The sequence below is a fragment of the Dermochelys coriacea genome, chromosome 25, assembly GCF_009764565.3.
Source record: "Dermochelys coriacea isolate rDerCor1 chromosome 25, rDerCor1.pri.v4, whole genome shotgun sequence".
NCBI lineage: Eukaryota > Metazoa > Chordata > Testudines > Dermochelyidae > Dermochelys > Dermochelys coriacea.
In genome coordinates this window covers 15,175,209-15,195,051 of record NC_050092.1, presented here as the reverse complement: position 1 = coordinate 15,195,051, position 19,843 = coordinate 15,175,209, and the positions used below count along the sequence as shown (strand labels likewise).

At 60.6% G+C, this 19,843-nt stretch overlaps 1 protein-coding gene across 6 annotated transcripts in view; it reads right to left on the bottom strand.

Annotated features, from left to right (window-relative positions):
• Positions 1 to 7,174: 7,174 nt before the first annotated feature.
• PDE4C (phosphodiesterase 4C) overlaps positions 7,175 to 19,843 on the bottom strand; it is a 98,367-nt gene continuing 85,698 nt past the window's right edge. For all 6 annotated transcript variants that reach the window (XM_043502549.1, XM_038384029.2, XM_043502550.1 and 3 more), the window contains 8 exons: positions 16,819 to 16,997; positions 16,290 to 16,388; positions 14,276 to 14,440; positions 13,123 to 13,222; positions 12,423 to 12,577; positions 11,558 to 11,680; positions 10,860 to 11,042; positions 7,175 to 9,544 (listed from right to left, as the gene is read on the bottom strand). In XM_043502549.1, the coding sequence (XP_043358484.1) occupies positions 8,969 to 9,544; positions 10,860 to 11,042; positions 11,558 to 11,680; positions 12,423 to 12,577; positions 13,123 to 13,222; positions 14,276 to 14,440; positions 16,290 to 16,388; positions 16,819 to 16,997 (1,580 nt within the window). In that variant the 3' untranslated portion in view covers positions 7,175 to 8,968. The remainder of the gene's footprint in view (positions 9,545 to 10,859; positions 11,043 to 11,557; positions 11,681 to 12,422; positions 12,578 to 13,122; positions 13,223 to 14,275; positions 14,441 to 16,289; positions 16,389 to 16,818; positions 16,998 to 19,843) is intronic.

Below are 19,843 nucleotides of genomic sequence, written 5' to 3'. Positions count from 1 at the left end.
GCCGCTCGCCCCTCCATAGCACTGGGGCGTCGCAGGCAGGCAGCCTGCGCGGGAGGAAATACCCACCTAGCCGCAGTGGCTAGGACGAATCTCTGCAGCTCACAGCAGGGAGCAAAAGCTACAGCCAGCCCCCCGCGCCCTGCCCTGGGTCTGCACTGACTCAAGCGGTGCAGGGAGCCGCCTGGTGTGGCTGTGGGGAGCCAGCGATGCTTGGGGCGGGTGGGCAGCGCCAATGGCAAAGCTGCATGCTGGAGCATGTATGCCAGGCTGGGCTAGGCGCCCGGCTTTCTCCCTGTGAGGCTCCCCTGGGGAATGCAACGCACTTCCTCTGCCTCGAGCTGTTTCCTATCAATCCGCACAGAGCACAGGCCTTCCCAGTTCACCGGAGGCCCGGGGAGAAGATGAACAGCCCCCGGGTGTCAGGGATGATGCGCTCCAGAGCCCTCTAAAAATACACTCGGCAGGCATATTCCACGCTGCTCCCACCCAGCCAAGCCATGGAGTTCGGGGGGCCCCGAGCTGCCGGCTCCTTTCCTCTCTCGGCCCTGCCCATGCGCCCCCTGGCTCCTCAGCCACTTGACTGGACAACGGGCGAGAGGAGCCTTTGAAGCCAGTGCTTGTTATTCTCCCAGGGCCCAGGCTGGCCGTGTCACCCATGGGGAAGGACACAGCTACTCTGGACGCCCCAGGCTCCCTTGGCTAATCGGCAGCGCTGGCTAATGTCAGTCTGGGGCAGAGATTAGTTTTAGGAGCTGAGTTTATAGCCGGTTGCTTCTTTCAGTTAAATTTGTCAAGTCCCCAGGGGGAGCCCAGCTCTGCACCCTGCATTCAGGACATGGGGCCCTCTCCCTGAGCTGTGGCATGGCAGCCAAATACTGCAGGGACAGCTCAGCTCTCCGTGGTAGCCAACCACTGTGGGGAAAACTCACTGTCCAGCCCCAGATGCCACGCAACTGCCCTCCATCAGACCCCCCCCCCAGATCCAAACTGCTGGAGCGGGGCTGTACAGAGTAACATGCATAAACCATCTGAGAGCGACCAAGCAGGTGTGGAGCAGAGCCAGGCAGCAGCCTCCTCCCACCCTCCCATTTGCATCTTGTCACAATCCCAGCTTGTGAGTTCTCTCAGGCAGGGCCTCAGTCTTGTGTGTGACTGTACTGCACCCAGCCCGGCCTGGGTCTGTGCTGTTTGCACAACACTCGGGGGGCTGGATGGGGGCCCCCAGGTGCTATCGCCATACCTAAGAATACAGGACCACGTGTTTGTGAATTCTGTCTGCAGAGATGCTCCATACCCAGATCCGGAGGGTATCCGGTGCCCTCTCTATGCAGGTCCAGGGATGCCCAGACCTTGACCCCTGCATTCGGTTCTGGGCTCCTCGGCCACACGGTGGCTGGGAAATCTGAGGGGGATTCGGAGGCGCACAGCTAGAATGATGCAGTGGCGGGAGGAGCAGGGCTTTGAAGAGGGCTAAAGTCTGGTAAATAAGTAAGTCCCGCTTTTGAGTAAGAAGAGAGGGGGAAGGAGGCTAGGCCGTGTTGGGCAGGGGCTGTCACTGAGTGCGTTTGCCAAGTGCCAGTACAGTAGCACAGAGCGGCCCCGGGCTCACACCTCTCGGGCAGCAGCACTATGAATAGCACTAGGTGAGGCACGTGCCCGGGCATGGGGGGATTATAGTGTGAAAAGGGAGTGGAGGCCCAGGGACGGGACTAAAAGCAACAAGCTGGAAACTTATGCCGAGACTAGGGAAAGGTCAGCAGTGACACAGTCCAGCAGGACTGGCTCAGCCCGGTGCCCACAGTCCTGGCATGGAGTGGGCGCACATTCATGTCCAGCAGCCTGGCTTGCCCCTGGGCATCAGCTTCCTCGCAGTGTCTGGTGCTGGGCTGGCAGGAGCGGTGGGCCCAGGCTGGGGGGATCTGGGCTGTGGGCGGCAGGTGATGCTGGGCTGGAATTTGGAGTCTACAAGAGATGAGCATCAAGGCAGAAGCCCGGCGGAAGCCTGCGCTCAGGGATAAATCACGCAGGCGAGCGCCAAGGAGGAGACAGGCGAGGCTGCGGGAGGGGAGCTGGGATTGTGCTGCACTGCGCAGGGGCCAGGCTCAAGTATTTACTTTAGCTGGGCCAGGAGCATCAGAGACAAATTCACGTTTCCTGAGGAGAACCCAGCCCTGCTCAAAGGAATGGAGCTTTTCTGCAGAGAGCGACCTGAGCTGACAGCATGAATTCTTGCTGCCATGTGCCCAGCCGCTGCCATTAGCGGCCTTGGGTCTAACCATCCCAAGGCTCATTCTCCCACAGGGGGCTTGGGCCCAGGAGAGAGGAGCTGCTCCGGGGCACTGCTGGGGGGCATGGCAATGAGGGACTCTGGGAAATACCGGCTCTCTTCCATTGCCCACGCCCAAAGGGCCTGGCTGAGTCCTGCAGCGGGCGGATGGCATGAGCACTGACTGATCGGAGGAAGCAGGTGTCAGGATCCTGACGGGGCAGCTGGGACCAAGGGTCAGAGCAGGGCCAAGCCTGAGGCTGGGAGGAGCAGAGGAGTTTTGCAGGCAGGTTCCGGCCAGCGTCAATATACGGGGGCCGAGTGTGAGTTGGGTTTTGGGGGCTGGGTCAGGAGGTGAGGTCCAAACCGAGGGGAGGCCGAACCCAGGCATTTGGGAGCAGGGCTACGAATGGCAGCTACAGGATGATGCATCCGATGAAGTGAGCTGTAGCTCACGAAAGCTTATGCTCAAATAAATTTGTTAGTCTCTAAGGTGCCACAAGTCCTCCTTTTCTTCTAGCTACAGGAGAGCCACACTGCTGCGTGGACACTGACTGCAAGGCCCCTTGGGCTGGGACTTCCCATAGTCTGTGTGTGTCCGCAGTGGGTCATGGGCAGTGGAGTGCAAGCTGGGTGCAGCCTGGAGATGCCAGCTGACATGTAGTTCTGCAAGCCCACCCTCTAGACCAGTGGGCCCAACCCACATAAGCCAATAAGACAGGGCGGAAAATCAGGGAAATGAGGGTGTTGCTGGCAGGCAGAGACCAGTCCCTGCTGCAGCTGGCCGCGCGGGATCTGCCTCTCGCTGCAGGAGCAGCATCCCCCAGACCGGCTCTGTGCCTGCGGCTGCTGAGGATGCATCTCACCTCTGGATGCTGGGGCGGGGGGGGCTTTATTCTAAGGGACAAAACCCAGACATGTGAGAGCGGGCGGGGGGGGTGTCACGTTATTGACTTGAATTGGGACCGTATAGAACATGGTTGCAACCAAGGTCCTGGCGTGGCACCAAATCTTGAATAAAGGAGGTCAAATAAGGTGTCTCACACAAGGTTATGGTTTGCTGGTTATGATTGTGCTGTCTATATGTGTGTATCATTTTTGTAGTTGAAGTTATGAATATTGGTTCTATACTGTCTGTATTTCAAACTTGTGCTATTCTTCTGGGTGACACCCCAGACAAGCTGGTGTCAGCTCTGCCTAGCCTGCTGCATGGCCCATTAAGGACCATCAGCTACACAACTGACCCACTGAGAGAAGGCAGACACGCCTGGGGACTCAGCAAGGCATGCAGGGACCTGCCCATGGACCGAACTCTGAGGGTTTTCCAGGCCGTGTGATGGGCAGCTTGTCTTTGGGACAAAGAAAGAAAGACCACATGGCAAGAGAGTATAAAAAGCTGCGGCAGCTCCTCCATCTTGTCTTCAATCCTGCTTCTTACCTCTGGAGGGACTTTGCTACCCTGAAGCTTTGAGCCAAGGACTGAATGACCCATCCCAGCTGGGGATGTTCTCCAGAGACTTGATTTGAACCTGCAGTTTATTCCATCACTGCTGCAAGCCTGAACCAAGAACTTTGCCATCACTGTATGTCATTGATTCCATTTAACCAATTCTAGCTCTCATCTATATCTTGTTCCTTGTATGAATAAACCTTTGGATTTTAGATTCTAAAGGATTGGCAACAGCGTGATTTGTGGGTAAGATCTGATTTGTATATTGACTTGGGTCTGGGGCTTGGTCCTTTGGGATCGAGAGAATCTTTTTTCTTTTACTGGGGTATTGGTTTTCATAACCATATATCCCCTTAACGAGTGGCATGGGTGGAGATACTGGGAAACTGGAGTGTCTAAGGGAATCGCTTGTGTGACTTGTGGTTAGCCAGTGGGGTGAGACCAAAGTCTGCTCTGTTTGTCTGGTTTGGTTTGTCTCAGCGATGGAAAACCCCAGCCTTGGGCTGTAACTGCCCTGCTTGAAACAATTTGTCCTGAATTGGCACTCTCAGTTGGGTCCTGCCAGAACCAGCATCGTTACAGGGTGATGCTGGGTGGCCCAGGCCCCAACTGGAGGGTGAAGTCCTGCATCAGTGGGGCCTGCAGGGAGCATGCTGGATCGTGGGTCACAGCCCACAACTTACTGAGGGGAGTGGGAGATTCATTCCCTTCCTCACTCGCTGTGGCCCCTCATCCCCTCCCAGGCTTGTGCATGGGGGTATCTGTCCCCCTGCGCCCGCCAAGCCCTGTGAGCAACATCCACTCAGCACCTGACCGGCCCTGCACGTCTGTCGGGCAACCCAGAGCAGGCGGTGGATACGGCACCCCCTGCCCACCCTGCTGCTGGCTTCCATCAGCACCTACGGCTCTAAATCGCTCCCTTCTTGCTGCTGCTGCTCCAGGCCCTGGGCCAGGCCAGGTCGCCTGCCAACTTGGGATCTGCGATTCTGTCAGCCTGCGCCTGGGGGCCCAGCTGTCACAGAGTCTGGGGAAGTCCAGGCCCTGCACCCCTCTTCCTGGGATTCACCGTGACTCTCAGCCAGCCAGTAAAACAGAAAGTTTATTGGACAATAGGAACACAGTCCAAAACAGAGCTTGGGGGTACAACCAGGACCCCTCAGTCAAGACCTTCTGTGGGGCAGGGAGCTTAGCCCCCAGCCCTGGGGTTCCCTGAGTTCCACCACCCAGCCCAAAACTGAAACCAAAACCCCCCCAGCAGACTCCCTCCTGCAGCCTTTGTCCAGTTTCCTCGTGCAGAGGTGTTACCTCCCCCTCTCCCCCCCCCCCGGCTCAGGTTACAGGCTCTCAGGTCTCCCATCCCCAATGAAACCCCCCTGCCACATCCCCAAGTCAGCACTCCCCCCTCCCAGCTCCTGGCGCCGCAGTGAGACCCGGGCAGACACCGCCTCGTCTCTACAGCCATGCAGGATTTGGGCTCGGGGGGCCAGTGCTGGAGCCTCTGAGGAGCCATGCTCAGGGAGGGGTTCCCTGCCTTTTTGCTAGTGGAGCCCCACCGGGAGAACGCGCCTCAGAACGGGGTTTCCTCGCAGACTGGCAAGCGGCCCCAGCCATGCTACCAACGCTTCGCTTTGCCCCTCCAAGCTGCTCCGGAGCTGGAGGGAGGGTACCGCTGAGGGTATTTTGGCTCATGGGGGTGGGGGGGCTGAGGGCCCCTCCCCCCCACCTGGCTGGTCCTTGTCTGGCTCTCCGCAGACAAGGCCCCGTGTGCTTTGGCTGGGCAGTACCATGGGGCACTGGTCCCTGGCGGCCGAGGATCCTTAGCTGCCCCCCAGCAGAGTGATGCTTAATGTTAACAGTGCCCCCCAGCAGCAGGCCTCCACTGGCACAGCCGTGTCAGCCGCGGGGCAGCACGAAGCGAAGCTCCTGGAGCCAGGAGAGCTCGGCGCCCCCCGGGGCAGCGTGAACCCCGGCCTGGCTGCGTGTGCTCTGCCCTCCCTCCTGTCAATGGTCCTCGGTGTCTCTTCTCAGCTCTGAGGATGACACGGCTCAGTCCAGCGCCTGCCCTGTGCCCCTCACCATGGCCTGGGGAGGGGATGCAGACCAGTGCCCGCTGAAGGCTGGGGCACTGTGCGGGGCTCCGCGCCCCAGCCGAGCGGCCAGTGCAGGAGAACCCGGGCGGTCGGGAGCCTCTCCGTGATGGTGGAAGCTCCTGGAGCAAACCTCTTGTTCCCACAAGCTTCAGACAGACCCAGCCCCCCAGGTATCGGCCCCTGAAAGCCTCGCCGGCCACACGGCATGTGCAGCGCAGACCAGCCCCACTGGAGAAAGAACTGGCTGAGTCCTGCCAGGGGGGCGGCTCCTCTTAAAGCCAGCACCCCCCCCCCACGGCAGGGTGGCAGAGCAGCTGTCTTGTTCCCAGTCTCCAGGGAGCCACCAAATCCACATCTCCTAGAATCTCAGGACTTTCTCTCATGATAAAAACATATTTACGTGGATCACACAGAAAAAATAAAAGAGACGGGACAGGTTTAATACCCGCTGAGAAGAGTCTCTCCCCTAGCTCAGACCCATGGCTAACGAGGAACAGGGCCCGGCGCTCAGCTGGGCTGCCAAAGTGCCAGGTATAAATGCAGCATTTCGAGTGCCAATCACAGTAAAACCAGTGTGTAAGGAAGGGACGTGGGAGTGGGATATGAGTGGGGATTAAAAAGTGAGCTACAAAAGGCTTTAAAAAGTGAACGTGCCCCACAATAACGCTGCCTAGTGCACAGTGGTCTCCCCAGGCCCTGCAGCCAGCCCCCCTCTGCAGCGCTCCCTGGTTTCCCCAGCCCCCTCCCCCACAGCGCTACCCAGCCAGCCCCCCACCCCCTGCAGCGCTCCCTGGTCTCCCCAGTCCAGCCCCCCCTCCCCAGCGCTCTCTGGTTTCCCCAGACCCCCCTGGTCTCCCCAGTTCAACCCCCCCAAGCGCTCTCTGGTCTCCCCAGACCCCCCAGCCAGCCCCCCACCCCCCGCAGCGCTCCCTCCCGAGCGCTCTCTGGTTTCCCCAGCCCCCCCGGTCTCCCTAGTCCAGCCCCCCCCAAGCGCTCTCTGGTCTCCCCAGAACCCCCAGCCAGCCCCCTCCACCCCGCAGCGCTCCCTGGTCTCCCCAGCCAGCCCCCCCCCACAGTGCTCCCTGGTCTCCCCAATCCCCACAGCCAGACCTCCCCCCACCTCTGCAGCGCTCCAGGGTCTCTCAGCACCCATTGCCAGGCCCGCTCAGCCCCCCCCCCCCAGCTGGGGTGCTGTTGCATTGGGGAGCCATTGCTGCTTTGCAATGGGGAACTTTTAAAGCGGTGTTTTATGCATCTCCCCTCTCGGTTCATATTTTGCAGTATCTGCCTGCAAAGGGCTGTTTGGCGGCAGGGAAGAAGGGGCAGGTCAGTGGCCCCCTGCCAAGGGAGGCCAGCCCGTTAGTTTCGTTGCATAAATTAGAGGCAATGGAGATTCACAGCAGCACACCAAAGTCTACTGTACTTGCATGGCCGAGGTCCCGTGTACCCAGCGCAGGACAAGGCGTGAGAACGGGGTGTCCCGGGTGGGCAGCACTAGATGCTTTTCCATGACAGCTCCTGTAAATACAGAGACCCTCTGCACCCCCCCCCCCGAAACTCCCATTTCCAGCAGTGCCTCCTGCTGGTTTCACCGGGCCCCACACAGCTGGGCCGGGTGGGGCGAGGAAGGTGCTACCCACAGCTTGAGCTGCACAGCTCCTGGTGTGGGCACCGAGAGCCCAGATAAAGGTGCCCCAGACCCAGATAGCTTCTTCTCCTTCCCGTATGGGAACAGCTGAGCCTGGGCTCTGGGCCCAGCCGCTATGTGGGTAGAATCCAAACCCTTCGACGGGGAGTCACCTCCATGGACCCAGCCCGCGGGGAGGCCTGGGGGAGAGGGGCCTGCACCCAGTGACATGGACTGTTCCTTCCTGTCTCCCGGCTCTGTTCCTCACAGGGCCCGAGGCCGGCAGCTCTGCTGGGTACCAAGGAGCTGCGCCAGGTCACAGCAGCTGAGCGCCCAGCCCCAGAGCTCCCAGGGAGATGATGGGACATTTCCTGTGAGGAAATCCCAGCTGCGTCCTGCAGGCACCCAGCGCTCCAGCCATGGGATGCAGTGCTTGGAGCTGGAACGTGGGGGCAAAGCCCCACCTCCTGGAGGAGGGTCCCCACCCCACATCCCCTTCCACAGGAGGGGGTGGCTGGCTGGGGAACTGCCCGGGGAGCAGAGTGTCTGGACAGGAGGGAAGTGGCGAGGGACTGGCTGATCTCTGGGGACTCTGCCCAGGCAGGGAACATGCTGCACAGCGGGCGAAACGCACGAGGAGGCAGGGCTGAGGCTTCACGGAGGGAGCGCTGGGCCGGCCCGTGGTGGCCAACGAGCCGCTAACAGGCAAGAGGCTGCAGACTGGCTGCACAGGAGCTCGAGGTGGGGAGCTAGGCCAGCAAGGCAGGGATGCTGCTAAGGGCTTAGCTGGGCCCCTGGGCTGGCACAGGCCCGATGTGCATGTGGCTCCAAGGCCTGGCCTTCCTGGGAGGAGAGTCCGTGCACCCCGGCAGCGGGAGGGGGAGGGGGCCAGGCTCCAAGGGGGACCGGCCCAGGGGTACCAGGGAACACACTCCCCCTCGGGAGCCAAAGGGCATGTGCCCAGAGTGGCAGCCTGAAGGGGACATAGTGCTTAGCTGTGAGCAGCAGGGAAGCTCATGGGTCTGCATGGCCCATCTGCCCTCCCCTCCGCTCCCAGCCCTTCTGCCCGCCCAAGGAGGGCCCTGGCTGGCAGGCGCGGGGACGCAGGGCACAGAGTGAGACCGAGGAGAGTGAGGCAAGACACACATGACAATGCTGTGGCCGCAGCCCCTTCCAAGCCCAGCGGCAGCACCCAGACCCGCCCAGGGCGGCTGGGGGCCTGCTCAGGTACAGAGCCATTTCCACGACCCGTGGGAGCTGCCCGGTCGCCACTCGAGGGCACACGGCAGCTTGACAATTCCAGTCTGGGCCCGCCTGGCCAGCTGCTGCCTGCTCGCTCCGGAGGGTCCCGATCTCAGTCCCCAGCAGGTGCTACGGGAGGGTGGGGGCCCACAGAGCTCATGTGCTCCATGCCAGGCCGCTGGGAGGGGATCCAGGACACAGCCCCGCTCTCGCTCTCTTTATTAACAACCCTGCGGCGCCCAGTCTCCGGGTGGCTGCCAGACTCAAGCAACGGGCACAGCGGGCCCCACCCGTTACGTCCCCAGCGGCAGAAACGTGAGGTTCCCTTCTGTGTCCAGGCCCAGCTCCCTGTCCACCAGGCTCCCCCTGCGGCCCAGCTCTTGGCACCCCAATGAGGTGCCGCTGTCGGGCTGTGACAGCGTCCTCTCCAGAGCCCTCCTGTTGTCAAAGTGCAAGGCCTCCTTCTGCTTGACCAGCATGTTCCTGAGCGGGCCGCTGCGCATGGCGGGCGGAGAGTCCCTGCCAGCTGAGCCGGGGGACAGGCGCTCGGACTCTGCCGACTCCGTGTCGTCCGTGGCCAGCATCTTGGAGTTGCTGCCACTGTTGTCCTCCTCCAGCAGGCTCTCGGCCTCCTCTGGCTCCGTGTCCGACTCGCCCTCCTCCTCCAGGGTCAGCTGGAACTGGAACTTCTCCCCCCCGCCGCCCTTCTCAGGGTCCTGCTCCTCAGGCAGCGAGGGGCTGTGAGGGATCATGCTCTGGTACCACTCCCGGTTGTCCTCCAGTGTGTCCAGGATCTCCTGGGCATCGGGGTGCACCAGGTCGGCCCACGTCTCCCACAGCGGGTGAGCAATGTAGTCGATGAAGCCCACCTGTGAGCAAAGGCAGAGCTGGGGGTTACGAGCAGGTCCAGGTACGACCCCAGAGGGGCAGCATCCCTGCCCCCAGGGATTCCTGCAGTCAGGCCCAGCATCTGCATCAGCTCCCGCCATCCAACTCGGGACCCCGCGGGGACCTGCCCCTGGGACAGGGCTCTGCTGATATCCACAGGCTGCTGATGGGAGGGCCCATGGGCGACTCCAAAGGACCTGGAGTGGTGCTAGCTCCTCCCTGCTTCATCACCTGCTATCGCCCTGGGACTGCTCTTAATGTCTCCTCTGAATACTGTAGTGGTGCCTCAGTTTTCCCTAGGCATTTCTAAAGTCTCTAGGTGGTAGGATAAGGCAGGGGGTGTAATTGCTGCAGAGCAAAGGGCCAGGGTACATAAATGGCGACACTCTGTTTCCTGGCATCTGATGGCCTGGGCCCTTCCCCCCTGCAAGGTGAGAGTAAAAGGGTTGGAGAACAAAGGAATCCGGTGACCTCCTGGCTCGGGAAAGGGACAAAGCCCAGAGGAGGAGGGGCTGGAGGGGGAGTCAGTTTGGGCTGGCTGGGGATGAGGAGTAAAGTGCAGACATGGTTGTCTGACTCACTGCCCCCCAAAATAGACCCGGCTGAGGGGTCCTGTTCTCTGCACCTACAAGCTCTGTGTTAGACCATGTTCCTGTCGTCTAATAAACCTTCTGTTTTACTGGCTGGCTGAGAGTCACGTCTGACTGCGGAGTTGGGGGGCAGGACCCTCTGGCTTCCCCAGGACCCCGCCTGGGCGGACTCGCTGTGGGAAGCGCATGGCGATGCTGAATGCTCCGAGGTCGGACCCAGGAAGGGGGGAGCCGGGTGAGCTGTGTGTCCTGCAGACAGGCTGCTCCCAGAGAGGAGACTTCCCCAGAGTCCTGCCTGGCTTCGCCGGGAGCAGCTCCAGAGCATTGCCCGGGGACTCCGTGACATGCCCCCAGGGAGTTGCACCCAGGCTGCCTCTCCCCATCCGGATCCTTCCACAAGAGCCCGGATGCTGCCTCAGAGCAAACGGGCAAGGTGGATGGGGCCGTGGCAGGATCCTCCCCACTGGCAAGTGCAGCGGGGTGGAAGCAGAGGGGTTGGCCCAAGAGCCCTTGCCCTCTGTTTGGTGACAGTTCCCCAAGCTATAGTGGGCGCAGAGGTCCCGCAGAGATGACTCCCCCCTGGGCCATATCCCTCCCTCCTGCTGGGCTCCACGGTGCCTCGTTGGCCCCTCCATCCCACGCTGCATTGTCCTGCCCAGCACTGAACCCTGACGGGGCAGCCAGCCCAGCACAGCCCTGGCCCCACCTGGGACTTCTCCACGGAGGCGCTGAGCTTGTCGCACATGGGGCTGATCTCCATGCCCTTCTCCCGCTCCCAGTCCCCTTGGCGGAAGAACTCCACCATGATCCGGTCTGTCCACTGGCGGTACAGCTCCAGGGGCTTGGTGGGGTTGCTGAGGTCAGCACAGTGAACCATGTTCTGCAGGACCTAGGGGGAAGGACAGTCACAGCTTTGCAAAGAGCCCGTCCGCCTCCCCGATGCCGGGCTGCCCTGGCAGGCCCCACTCCCAGGGCCCGTCCCTTGTGGGCAGTGCTGAACTGGGACCTTGCAATGTCTGCACGAGATGCCCAAAGCTGAGGGGGCAGGGCCCTGGCTGGGCATTCGCTTGTTATCCCCCGGACAGCGCCAGAGCCCAGCCTGGAGCCAGACCTGGCTGTGGCAGGACCTGGGGCTGGAGCTCTGAGCGCTGGGGTGGGGCCGGAGGAGGTGGGTGGTTGGGATCTGTCTCGGGTTCAGAACGGCAGAGGGGACAGCAGCGAGGAATGTCTCCGCCAAGGAGTGTCACTGTCGCATCACAGGCCGGAGACCAACCTACGTGAGCTGTTCAGGCCGATGGGGAAAGCAATAAGGAGGAAGGGTTGGGGCTTGCCCTGGCCTGCAGCCACGCAGTGCTGAGCTGCCCCATTCCATGGGGTTGGGGTCCCAGAGTCCCTGGACCTCACCTGGATTCGGTCCGAGTAGTTATCCAGCAGCAGGACTCCCAGACTGGTCACCTTCTTGGTCTCCACCATTGTCTTCAGATCTGCCAGCAGGTTCATGTGTTTGGACATGTCCGTTGCGAGCACCTGAATAGAGGAGAGGGCACCCATTAGCCTGTGTCCAGCCGAGCGGCCCAACCCCACGGTCAGCAAACCAGGCAGCTTGTCCCTCCACTCCCCCAGTACCCCGGCTCCAGCAGCCCCCTCCACGGAACCGAATGTAGGTTTCTTGTGCCTCCTAGGTCAGTCCGATCGCTGGTGCCTGGGGTGGGGAACAATCCCAAGCTGGCTGGGGCGGGGGCAGCTAGAGGGGACCTCGCAGGCTGTGACTCTCCCATTCCAGGGATGTCACAGAACAGGATGGAGCCCGAGATCAGCCGTGCCCAGAGAAGCCAGGTCCTGTTGGGAGTGAAGGGAACAGCATGTCCAGCTCCCTCCGGGCCACCACTGAGTCTGCAGATTATTGACCCTGACTCTACCAAGCCCTGCTGGGAGCTGCGGGTGCATGTGCATGAGAGACACCAGAACCAGCTGCACTGGGGCCGTTGCTCTGCAGTACCACTGCACCAAGGGCCCTACGGAGCAGACAGGAGTCAGGTCAGTCAAAGGGGGCCCGTTACTGTCAGGCCGTCATTCCGTGCAGGCATTGGGGGCTGACCTTGGGTCACCTGCTTTATGATGGCACCACACTGCCCCGCCCTGGTGCTCAGGGTGGCTCTGGTGCCAGCTGCATGTGGTGCATCTGTAGGGAGTACCTAGGCCTGACCCCCCTGGAGTCGGGGTCAGATTCTGCGTCTCATGAGCGCTGAGCAGGCCCTGGCCCCCTCACCATGTCGATGGCCATCTTGCGGAGTGACTGCCGCTGCTTCTTGCTGAGGTGCTGGAAGATGTCGCAGTTTTCCTCCTGGAGAAGCTTGAAGCCCACAGCCAAGTGGTGATTCTCCAGGACAGAGACGTCGTTGTACATCAGAGCCAGCTCCGAGTCTGCAGAGACAGGCGGGGTTAGCGCAAGAGGCCGACGTGGGCTCCCGGCCGCCAGCTGCCGGCGGCTCTGGGTGGGACCCCTGCTGCGCTGGAAAATGGCTGGCACCAGCCAGGTCTGGAGCACCTCATGGGATACCCAGGGCCAGGTCAATACCAAGTGCAGAAGTTGTTCGGGGGGCCGGGCCTGCCCTTGCATTAGGTGAGTATGTTTGCACCGTGACTGTTTGCAGAAGAACTGCATGTAGGCTCACAATGCCCATGGCTACACCCGGGGTTCAGACCCACCACGCCCAGCACTGGGACCTCACGGAGCTGGGCCACATGGCACAGGGCCCCCGTACCATGGCTCTGCTCTGCAGTAGGAGCCCTGGATTTGGTCAGTGGAGGCTGGCAGTGGAACTAACCCTATGAGTGCCAGGCCTTTGCAAGGGCTGCTTCACCTGGCCAGTGTCTCATCACAGTGACCTGGGACAGCCAGCCATCTGACACATGCGTCTCCAGGGACCAGCCTGGGACCGGCGGGTTCCTGGGGGATCTTAACTCACTGGTGTTGATCAGGAACTGGTTTGACACGCCTGGGTGGTCAACATCATGGATGGCGCTGGCGAAGATGACAGCCATGACCTCTAGGTCCGTGAACACAGCCTGGAATGAGAGACGGGGGAAGGGAGTCAGAATGGAAAGAAAGCCGCTCCGCAGGACGACGGACATGATGGGCCCACACACTGAACACATGGGTTTGCACGCTGGGCGAGTCACTGCAGCCCATTGGGAGCAAGCCTCTTGGCTCTGGTTAATTGTGGCTGGAGGTGCCTGCATCCCGGGCTGCCTGCATTCTGGGGCAGCGAGCTGGGACGAGGGAAAGTCGGGGTATTTCCCACACACTCCAGGCAGAAGATATCCCCCAACTGGGATCCTGGTGTGAACAGGTCCAGGATGGGACTGTGGGGAGACCCAGCATCTGCTGGACAACATCAGGGAGAAGCAAATGTAATTCCTACCCCTTCCCCCTGCAGCCATGTGTCCCACCCAGATAGTATCACTTGCCTTCAGGGACCACCCAAAACTCCAGGGAACTGGGCTGTACGAGGGGATTGAGAGGAGACATGATAACAATTTTCAAGTACGTCAAAGGTTGTTACAAGGAGGAGGGAGGTAAATTGTTCTCAATAACCTCTGAGGATAGGACAAGAAGCGATGGGCTTAAGCAGCAAGGGAGGTTTAGGTTGGACATTAGGAAAAACTTCCTAACTGTCAGGGTGGTGAAGCACTGGAATAAATTGCCTAGGATGGTTGTGGAATCTCCATCACTGGAGATTTTTAAGAGCAGGCTAGACAAGCATCTGTTGGGATGGTCTAGCTGTTACTTAGTCCTGCACTGAGTGCAGGGGACTGGACTAGATGACCTCTCGAGGTCCCTTCCAGTCCTACGAGTCTATGATTCCTGTGCAAAGATGGCTCCTTAATTAAAGAATGGACAAACCTCCCTGGGGATGGATGGCTTGTGATGTGGTGCAGACCTTGCCCAGGTTGCAGAGAGACGTGCTCTGGGGGGCGCTGAGCTCTGGAGCCCAGGGGAAGACCCAATGTGCCGTTTTCCTTCCCTCCATGGAGTCACACTATTGTGCAGCCCTGCCAGCCGCCCAGTCTGGAGCCTGGGTGGGGGAGCAACTCCGAGAGCTGTCCCCACCCCCTCACCTCCAGAGCTGGCGTGGATAGCAGCACATGCGTGGACTGGACCACGTCTGCAGCGTGGATGTTGTTGTGATAGGCCACATCGGCATGGTAATGGTCCTCCAGGGTCATCATGAAGGTGATGAAGGTGTCGACTGGGATGCGGAAGGTCTTCATCAGGTCCCGCTCCTGTGGGGCAGCAGAGAGGGCAGGACAGGCTCAGTGCAGGGTGTTGACCTCCCTGCTACCAGTGCAGCTTCAGTACGAGCCAGGGTTGATCCCCGGCTTCAGGCCCAGCTCAGCGGAGAGGGAGCCCCAGGTACCCCAGGGCCAACATGCTGTGCCAGCCATGCCCAGCCCCTGACTGCCCAGGAAAGGGTGGGGGGGGAATGGTGGGAGCAGCACTGTGCCCGCTGCCCGGCTGCTTCTGCAAATCCTCCCCATCCTCTCCCCTAGTCAGGGGCTTCCACCCACGCCTCCCCACTGCATTGCCACAGCCAGGGCCTTGCTGAGCTCAGGGAGGTAAGGGGGGGGCGTTAGCAGGATCAGGGTGGGGGCACAGCTCCGTGAGCGGCAGGGACAAAGTGTTGTCCTGTGACAAAGTGGGACTGTTATTAATCTTCCCTCTGAATACTGTAGGGGTGTCTCAGTTCCCCCTAAAAAGAAAAGTAGTACTTGTGGCACCTTAGAGACTAACAAATTTATTAGAGCATAAGCTTTCGTGAGCTACAGCTCACTTCATCGGATGCATTTCGCTCACGAAAGCTTATGCTCTAATAAATTTGTTAGTCTCTAAGGTGCCACAAGTCCTCCTTTTCTTTTTGCGAATACAGACTAACCTGGCAGCTACTATGAAATCAGTTCCCCCTAGGCATTTCTTACAGGTGGTGGGATGGGGGGGGGGATAAGGGGGTGTAATTGTTGCAGAGCAAAGGGCCAGGGTACATAAATGGTGACACTCTGTCTCCTGGCAACTAATGGCCTGGGCCCTTCCCCCCTGCAAGGTGAGAGCTAAAGGGTTGGAGAACAAAGGAATCAGGTGCCCTCCTGGCCTGGGAAAGGGACAAAGCCCAGGGGTGGGGGCTGGAGAGAGTTTCAGTTTGGGGCTGGCTGGGGACGAGGAGTGAAGTGCAGACGTGGTTGTCTGGCTCATTGCCCCCCAAAATTGACCCGGCTGAGGGGTCCTGTTCTCTGCACCTACAAACTCTGTGTTAGACCATGTTCCTGTCGTCTAATAAACCTTCTGCTTTACTGGCTGGCTGAGAGTCACGTCTGACTGCGGAGTTGGGGGGCAGGACCCTCTGGCTTCCCCAAGACCCCGCCTGGGCGGACTCGCTGTGGGAAGCGCACAGAGGGGCAGAGGATGCTGAATGCTCCGAGGTCAGACCCAGGAAGGGGGGAGCCGGGGGAGCTGTGTGTCCTGCAGACAGGCTGCTCCCAGAGAGGAGACTCCTCCAGAGTCCTGCCTGGCTTCGTGGGGAGCAGCTCCAGAGCATCGCCCGGGGACTCCGGGACACACCCCACCTCCCACCCGCTGGCTGGACAAGGGGTTTTTAATTCAGGGCTCCAGGGAGTTTCTCCGACCCCGTGGCTGCCCTGGCACCTCCCCAAACTGCTGCCCTGTAGGGTCGTGAGGATAAAGAGGAGCTTGGGAGAAGTGAGGTCAGCGACTATGCTGGGAGGTCAGGTTAGAGCGAGAGGCACCGTGCTGTTCCCCCCTGCCCCGCACCCCTGCCCTGCCCCCAACCCCACCCTGTTCCCATGCTCTGCCCCCTGCCCCTGCCCCCATTCCCACCCTGCTCCCATGCTCTGCCCCCTACCCCTGCCCTGCCCCCATGCTCTGCCCCTGCCCTGCTCCCATCCCCATCCCTGCCCCCATGCTGTCCCTGCCTTGCCCCCATGCTCTGCCCCATCCCTTGCCCCCCGCCCCTATCCTGCCCCCCATACTAGCCCCCACCCCCACCCTGCCCCCTGTTATCCCCAGCTCCACGCTGTCCATGCCCTGCCCCCACTGGGAGCCACCCTGGTGCTCACTCACCTGGAAGATGCTGTACGTGATGACCGTGAGTGGGCGGTTGCCAGAATACTCTGTGATTTTAAACATGTCAAGACCCCATTTGTTTGTATCTTCTAATTCCTGGGAGAGACATGTGGCAGTGAGTCAGCAGGCACACACGCATGGCGGTGGGACGGGGTGGGGGGCACGGGTGGTAGTGGGACGGGGTGCGGGGCATGGCTGGCACATGTGTGGCGATGGGACAGGGTGCGGGGGCGTTGCCGGCACACACGTGGAGATGGGACGGGGTGGGGGGGCATGGCTGGCATACGGGTGGCGGTGGGACGGGATGTGGGGGTGTGGCTGGCACATGCATGGCAGCAGGGTGGGGGGCACAGCTGGCACACGGGTAGTGGTGGGACGGGGTGGGGGGATGCGGCTGACACATGCATGGTGGTGGGACGGGGTGGGAGGGCGTGGCCGGCACACACGTGGCAGTGAGATGGGGGGTGCAGCCATGGGGACTTGGGGCCGAGGGGCCCTGGGGCAAAGCATTCCTCCCCCTGCTCACCTTGGCCAGGAGCCCTTCCTGGTCCGTCTTGACCCCGAAGCGAGGGATGCCGGAGCTGATGAAGCTGGAGCTGTGTGTCAGTTTCTTCAGGCCGCTGATCTGCGCCATGGGGCGTGTCAACTTCTCCGCGACCTTCTCCTTGGGCGTCAGGGAGGGAATTTCCACCTCATGCTGCTTGTCTGGGGGAGATAAAATGCAGAGAACGGTCGGTGCGTTCGGCACAGCCCCCCCACCAGGTCATCGCCCTCTGGGAGTTGGGGACACTGCCCGGGTCCGGACCTTGTGACTGTTCCAGAACATGCCTCTGTCCTGCTTCCTTGAGCAGCGGATGAGCCGAGGCTGCTCTGAGAGCCAGCGGGCACTGGGCTGGTCAGAGCCCACTGAACACCCCCCACCTCGGAGCCCCTTGGCAGCACAGCTGAGTGAGGACCATGAGCAGCATGACACTGGCAGATTTCCAGTGGGGGTGCCCAGGATCGGGACACCACTGCCAGGCTGGAGGAAAGCCCCTGACCATGTGCCCCAGGCAGCGGGTGACGGGCAGCAGGGGCAGGGGGAGTTCAAACCGGAAGCTCCCCCCTCCCCCTGCAGAACCCTGTGTGACCCTTGCCAAGCGCCTGTCAAAGTCCCGCACTGCGGCCCAGCGCCCGCAATCAGCGCCTGAGAGCAGCTGGCTCAGTGCCCCGGCCTGTGACCGGGCTTACTGCTGTCAGTTTCCTAGAGAGTTAAAATCCTGGAACAACCCCCGTGTGTTTTCCGCCCGAGCCCCACGGTTTGACGCTGCTCAGGCCTGACCCACCCGCCATACGACTCAGACCCAGAATTGACGTAAGCAGAGTCGAATAATATTATCACTGTCATGGCAACGGGAGACAATGTGTTGAGGAATGTTGGTGCTTCCCAGCTAAACTGCTGTTTCAAAGACCAATTCCTCCCCTGGTGCACATGCACGTGCACAGATCGCCTGTGTAAACCACCCCCCGCCCTCCTCCCGACACACACCAGCACTGGGAACCGTGGCAAGCCAGGGTTCTTCACAGACACACATTTCATTTCCAGACAACTCTGCTCCATTGCCCTTAGGGTGCTGTTCTGAGATCTGCCAGAGGCTCCCAGGAGAGCCACTGACTTGCTCTGTGCCTCAGTTTCCCCATCTGTAAAATGGAGCTGCTAACGCAGCCCAGAGGCAGGGCTGGGAAGCTGCATTCATTCTGACTGGTAAAGTGCCCCAGGGGGCAGGAGTGGTGCAGGTTTTATTTGTGGAGGCCTCTCCTGTTCCCGCAGCCAGGTAGGTATCCAAAGGAATGCTCCCTTTGTTAAAGCCCCACTATCTCAGCAAAGGGCCTGAGACTTTGCAGGGAGCCCCAAGGCATTTGCATTCCTCAAACAGGCAGCTGCTGAAGGAGGGTGGGGAAATTGAAAGCAAAGCCAAGTCTGTGTGCAGGACAGGGCTGATCCAGAGGGACAAGCGCTGGCTCACCCGGCTGCTTTGAGCCCTCAGCCCCAAGAATGCAGGGTCTGTGCACGGCCCCATGCAGAGCTGGGCTGTGCAAGAGAAACCCAAAGGAATCGGCTGCCAGCTGCACCCAGCGCATGCTGCCCATCTCTGCCTGGACACAGCACTGCAGTTCAAGTGCCAGGCGCCCGGAGATGAGCCCCCTGCCCTCCCACTGCCAGCTGACTCCAGCTGGAATCCTGCCGGAGTGAGGACCCAGGACCCAGCAGGAGGGCTCTGGCTGAGCTCCGGCTCCACCCTCTGCTCTGCTGGGAAAAGAAGAGACAAAGGGAAAGCATCTTGCCTCCAGGTCAGATCTGGATCGCAGTTACAAAGGGACACAGGGGACAGAGCCCTGGAACAGCTGTGGTGCCCTGTGCTGGACATGGCTAGAGGCGCATGGTGAGAGGCCAGCGGCCTCTGGCTGGCACTGGGCAGTGTTCATACAGCCACTGGTGTCGCCGTCTCTCAATGGTCGGTCCACACTGCTCTCCCATCTGCAGCAGGTGTGCGTATCAAGCTCACTTTGATCTGGCTACCTCCAGTAACAGCAGCAGTGAAGATGGAGGAGCCCCGCCAGCAACCAGGACGCTGGGTCATTCTCAGGGTGATAGCCCCCCCAGCTACCACAGCTATGGTGCTCTTGTTATTGGAGCGCTCGGGCATGCCAATGCATGCTGCAGTCCCACTCCCGAGTGCTCTGCAGACAGACCCCCCGTTACCGGGCAAACCCTCCTCTTGGACGTGGGGGCTGGCGGCATGCTGAGGAATGTATCTTCTGGCCTCTGTATCACTATTTTGTGGCACTAGAAATGTGGCCGGCTCCTTATCTCCAGCTGGAAAGCCCGGCAGAGTGCCCTGAGGCAACAGACTGAATTGCAGCTGGGGAAGTGTTAAACCAAGCCCTTCCTAAACGCTGGACACACTTGGCCACTGCAAGGCTGCTGGACCCCACCCCAACCACACTGACATGCAGAGAGTACAGCGAGCTGAGACGCAGAGAAATCCCTCCTGCCTGCCCCTCAATCCTGACCCAGGGTGGAGGGGGGCCCAGGAGAGAGCCGCAGCCCCAGCTCTCTCTGACAACCTTGCTTTTGCCACTTTAATCAGCCCCGTCACATCCAGCAGAGACCAAGTTCCCACAGTAACCCGGCAAGACGTCAGGAGGGCAGATAAGGCCACTTCTCCTTTCCCTGCTGGGTAACAAGGAGATAAAGGGGAGGCCTTGTGGGCAGCCATTCCCACGGCCCCGTCATTGGGAAGAAGTGGCTGACGTGCTTAGCCAAGACATGATGCAGGACCCAGGAGACTGTGGCATGCCCTGTCTCTTTAGTGGTGTGTCACACAACTTCCGTAGCTGGCTGACACAGCATTGCTGGGTACAGCATCTTCCCCTAGCTACCCTCACAACAATCATTATCCCTGTGATTACAGCCACCCCCGGCTCGCCCCAGCCCCTTTATGCTGGTGCTTTGCAAATACACCCTGCCCCAAAGAGATTACACAGAACTGAATCAGAAACAAAATGCA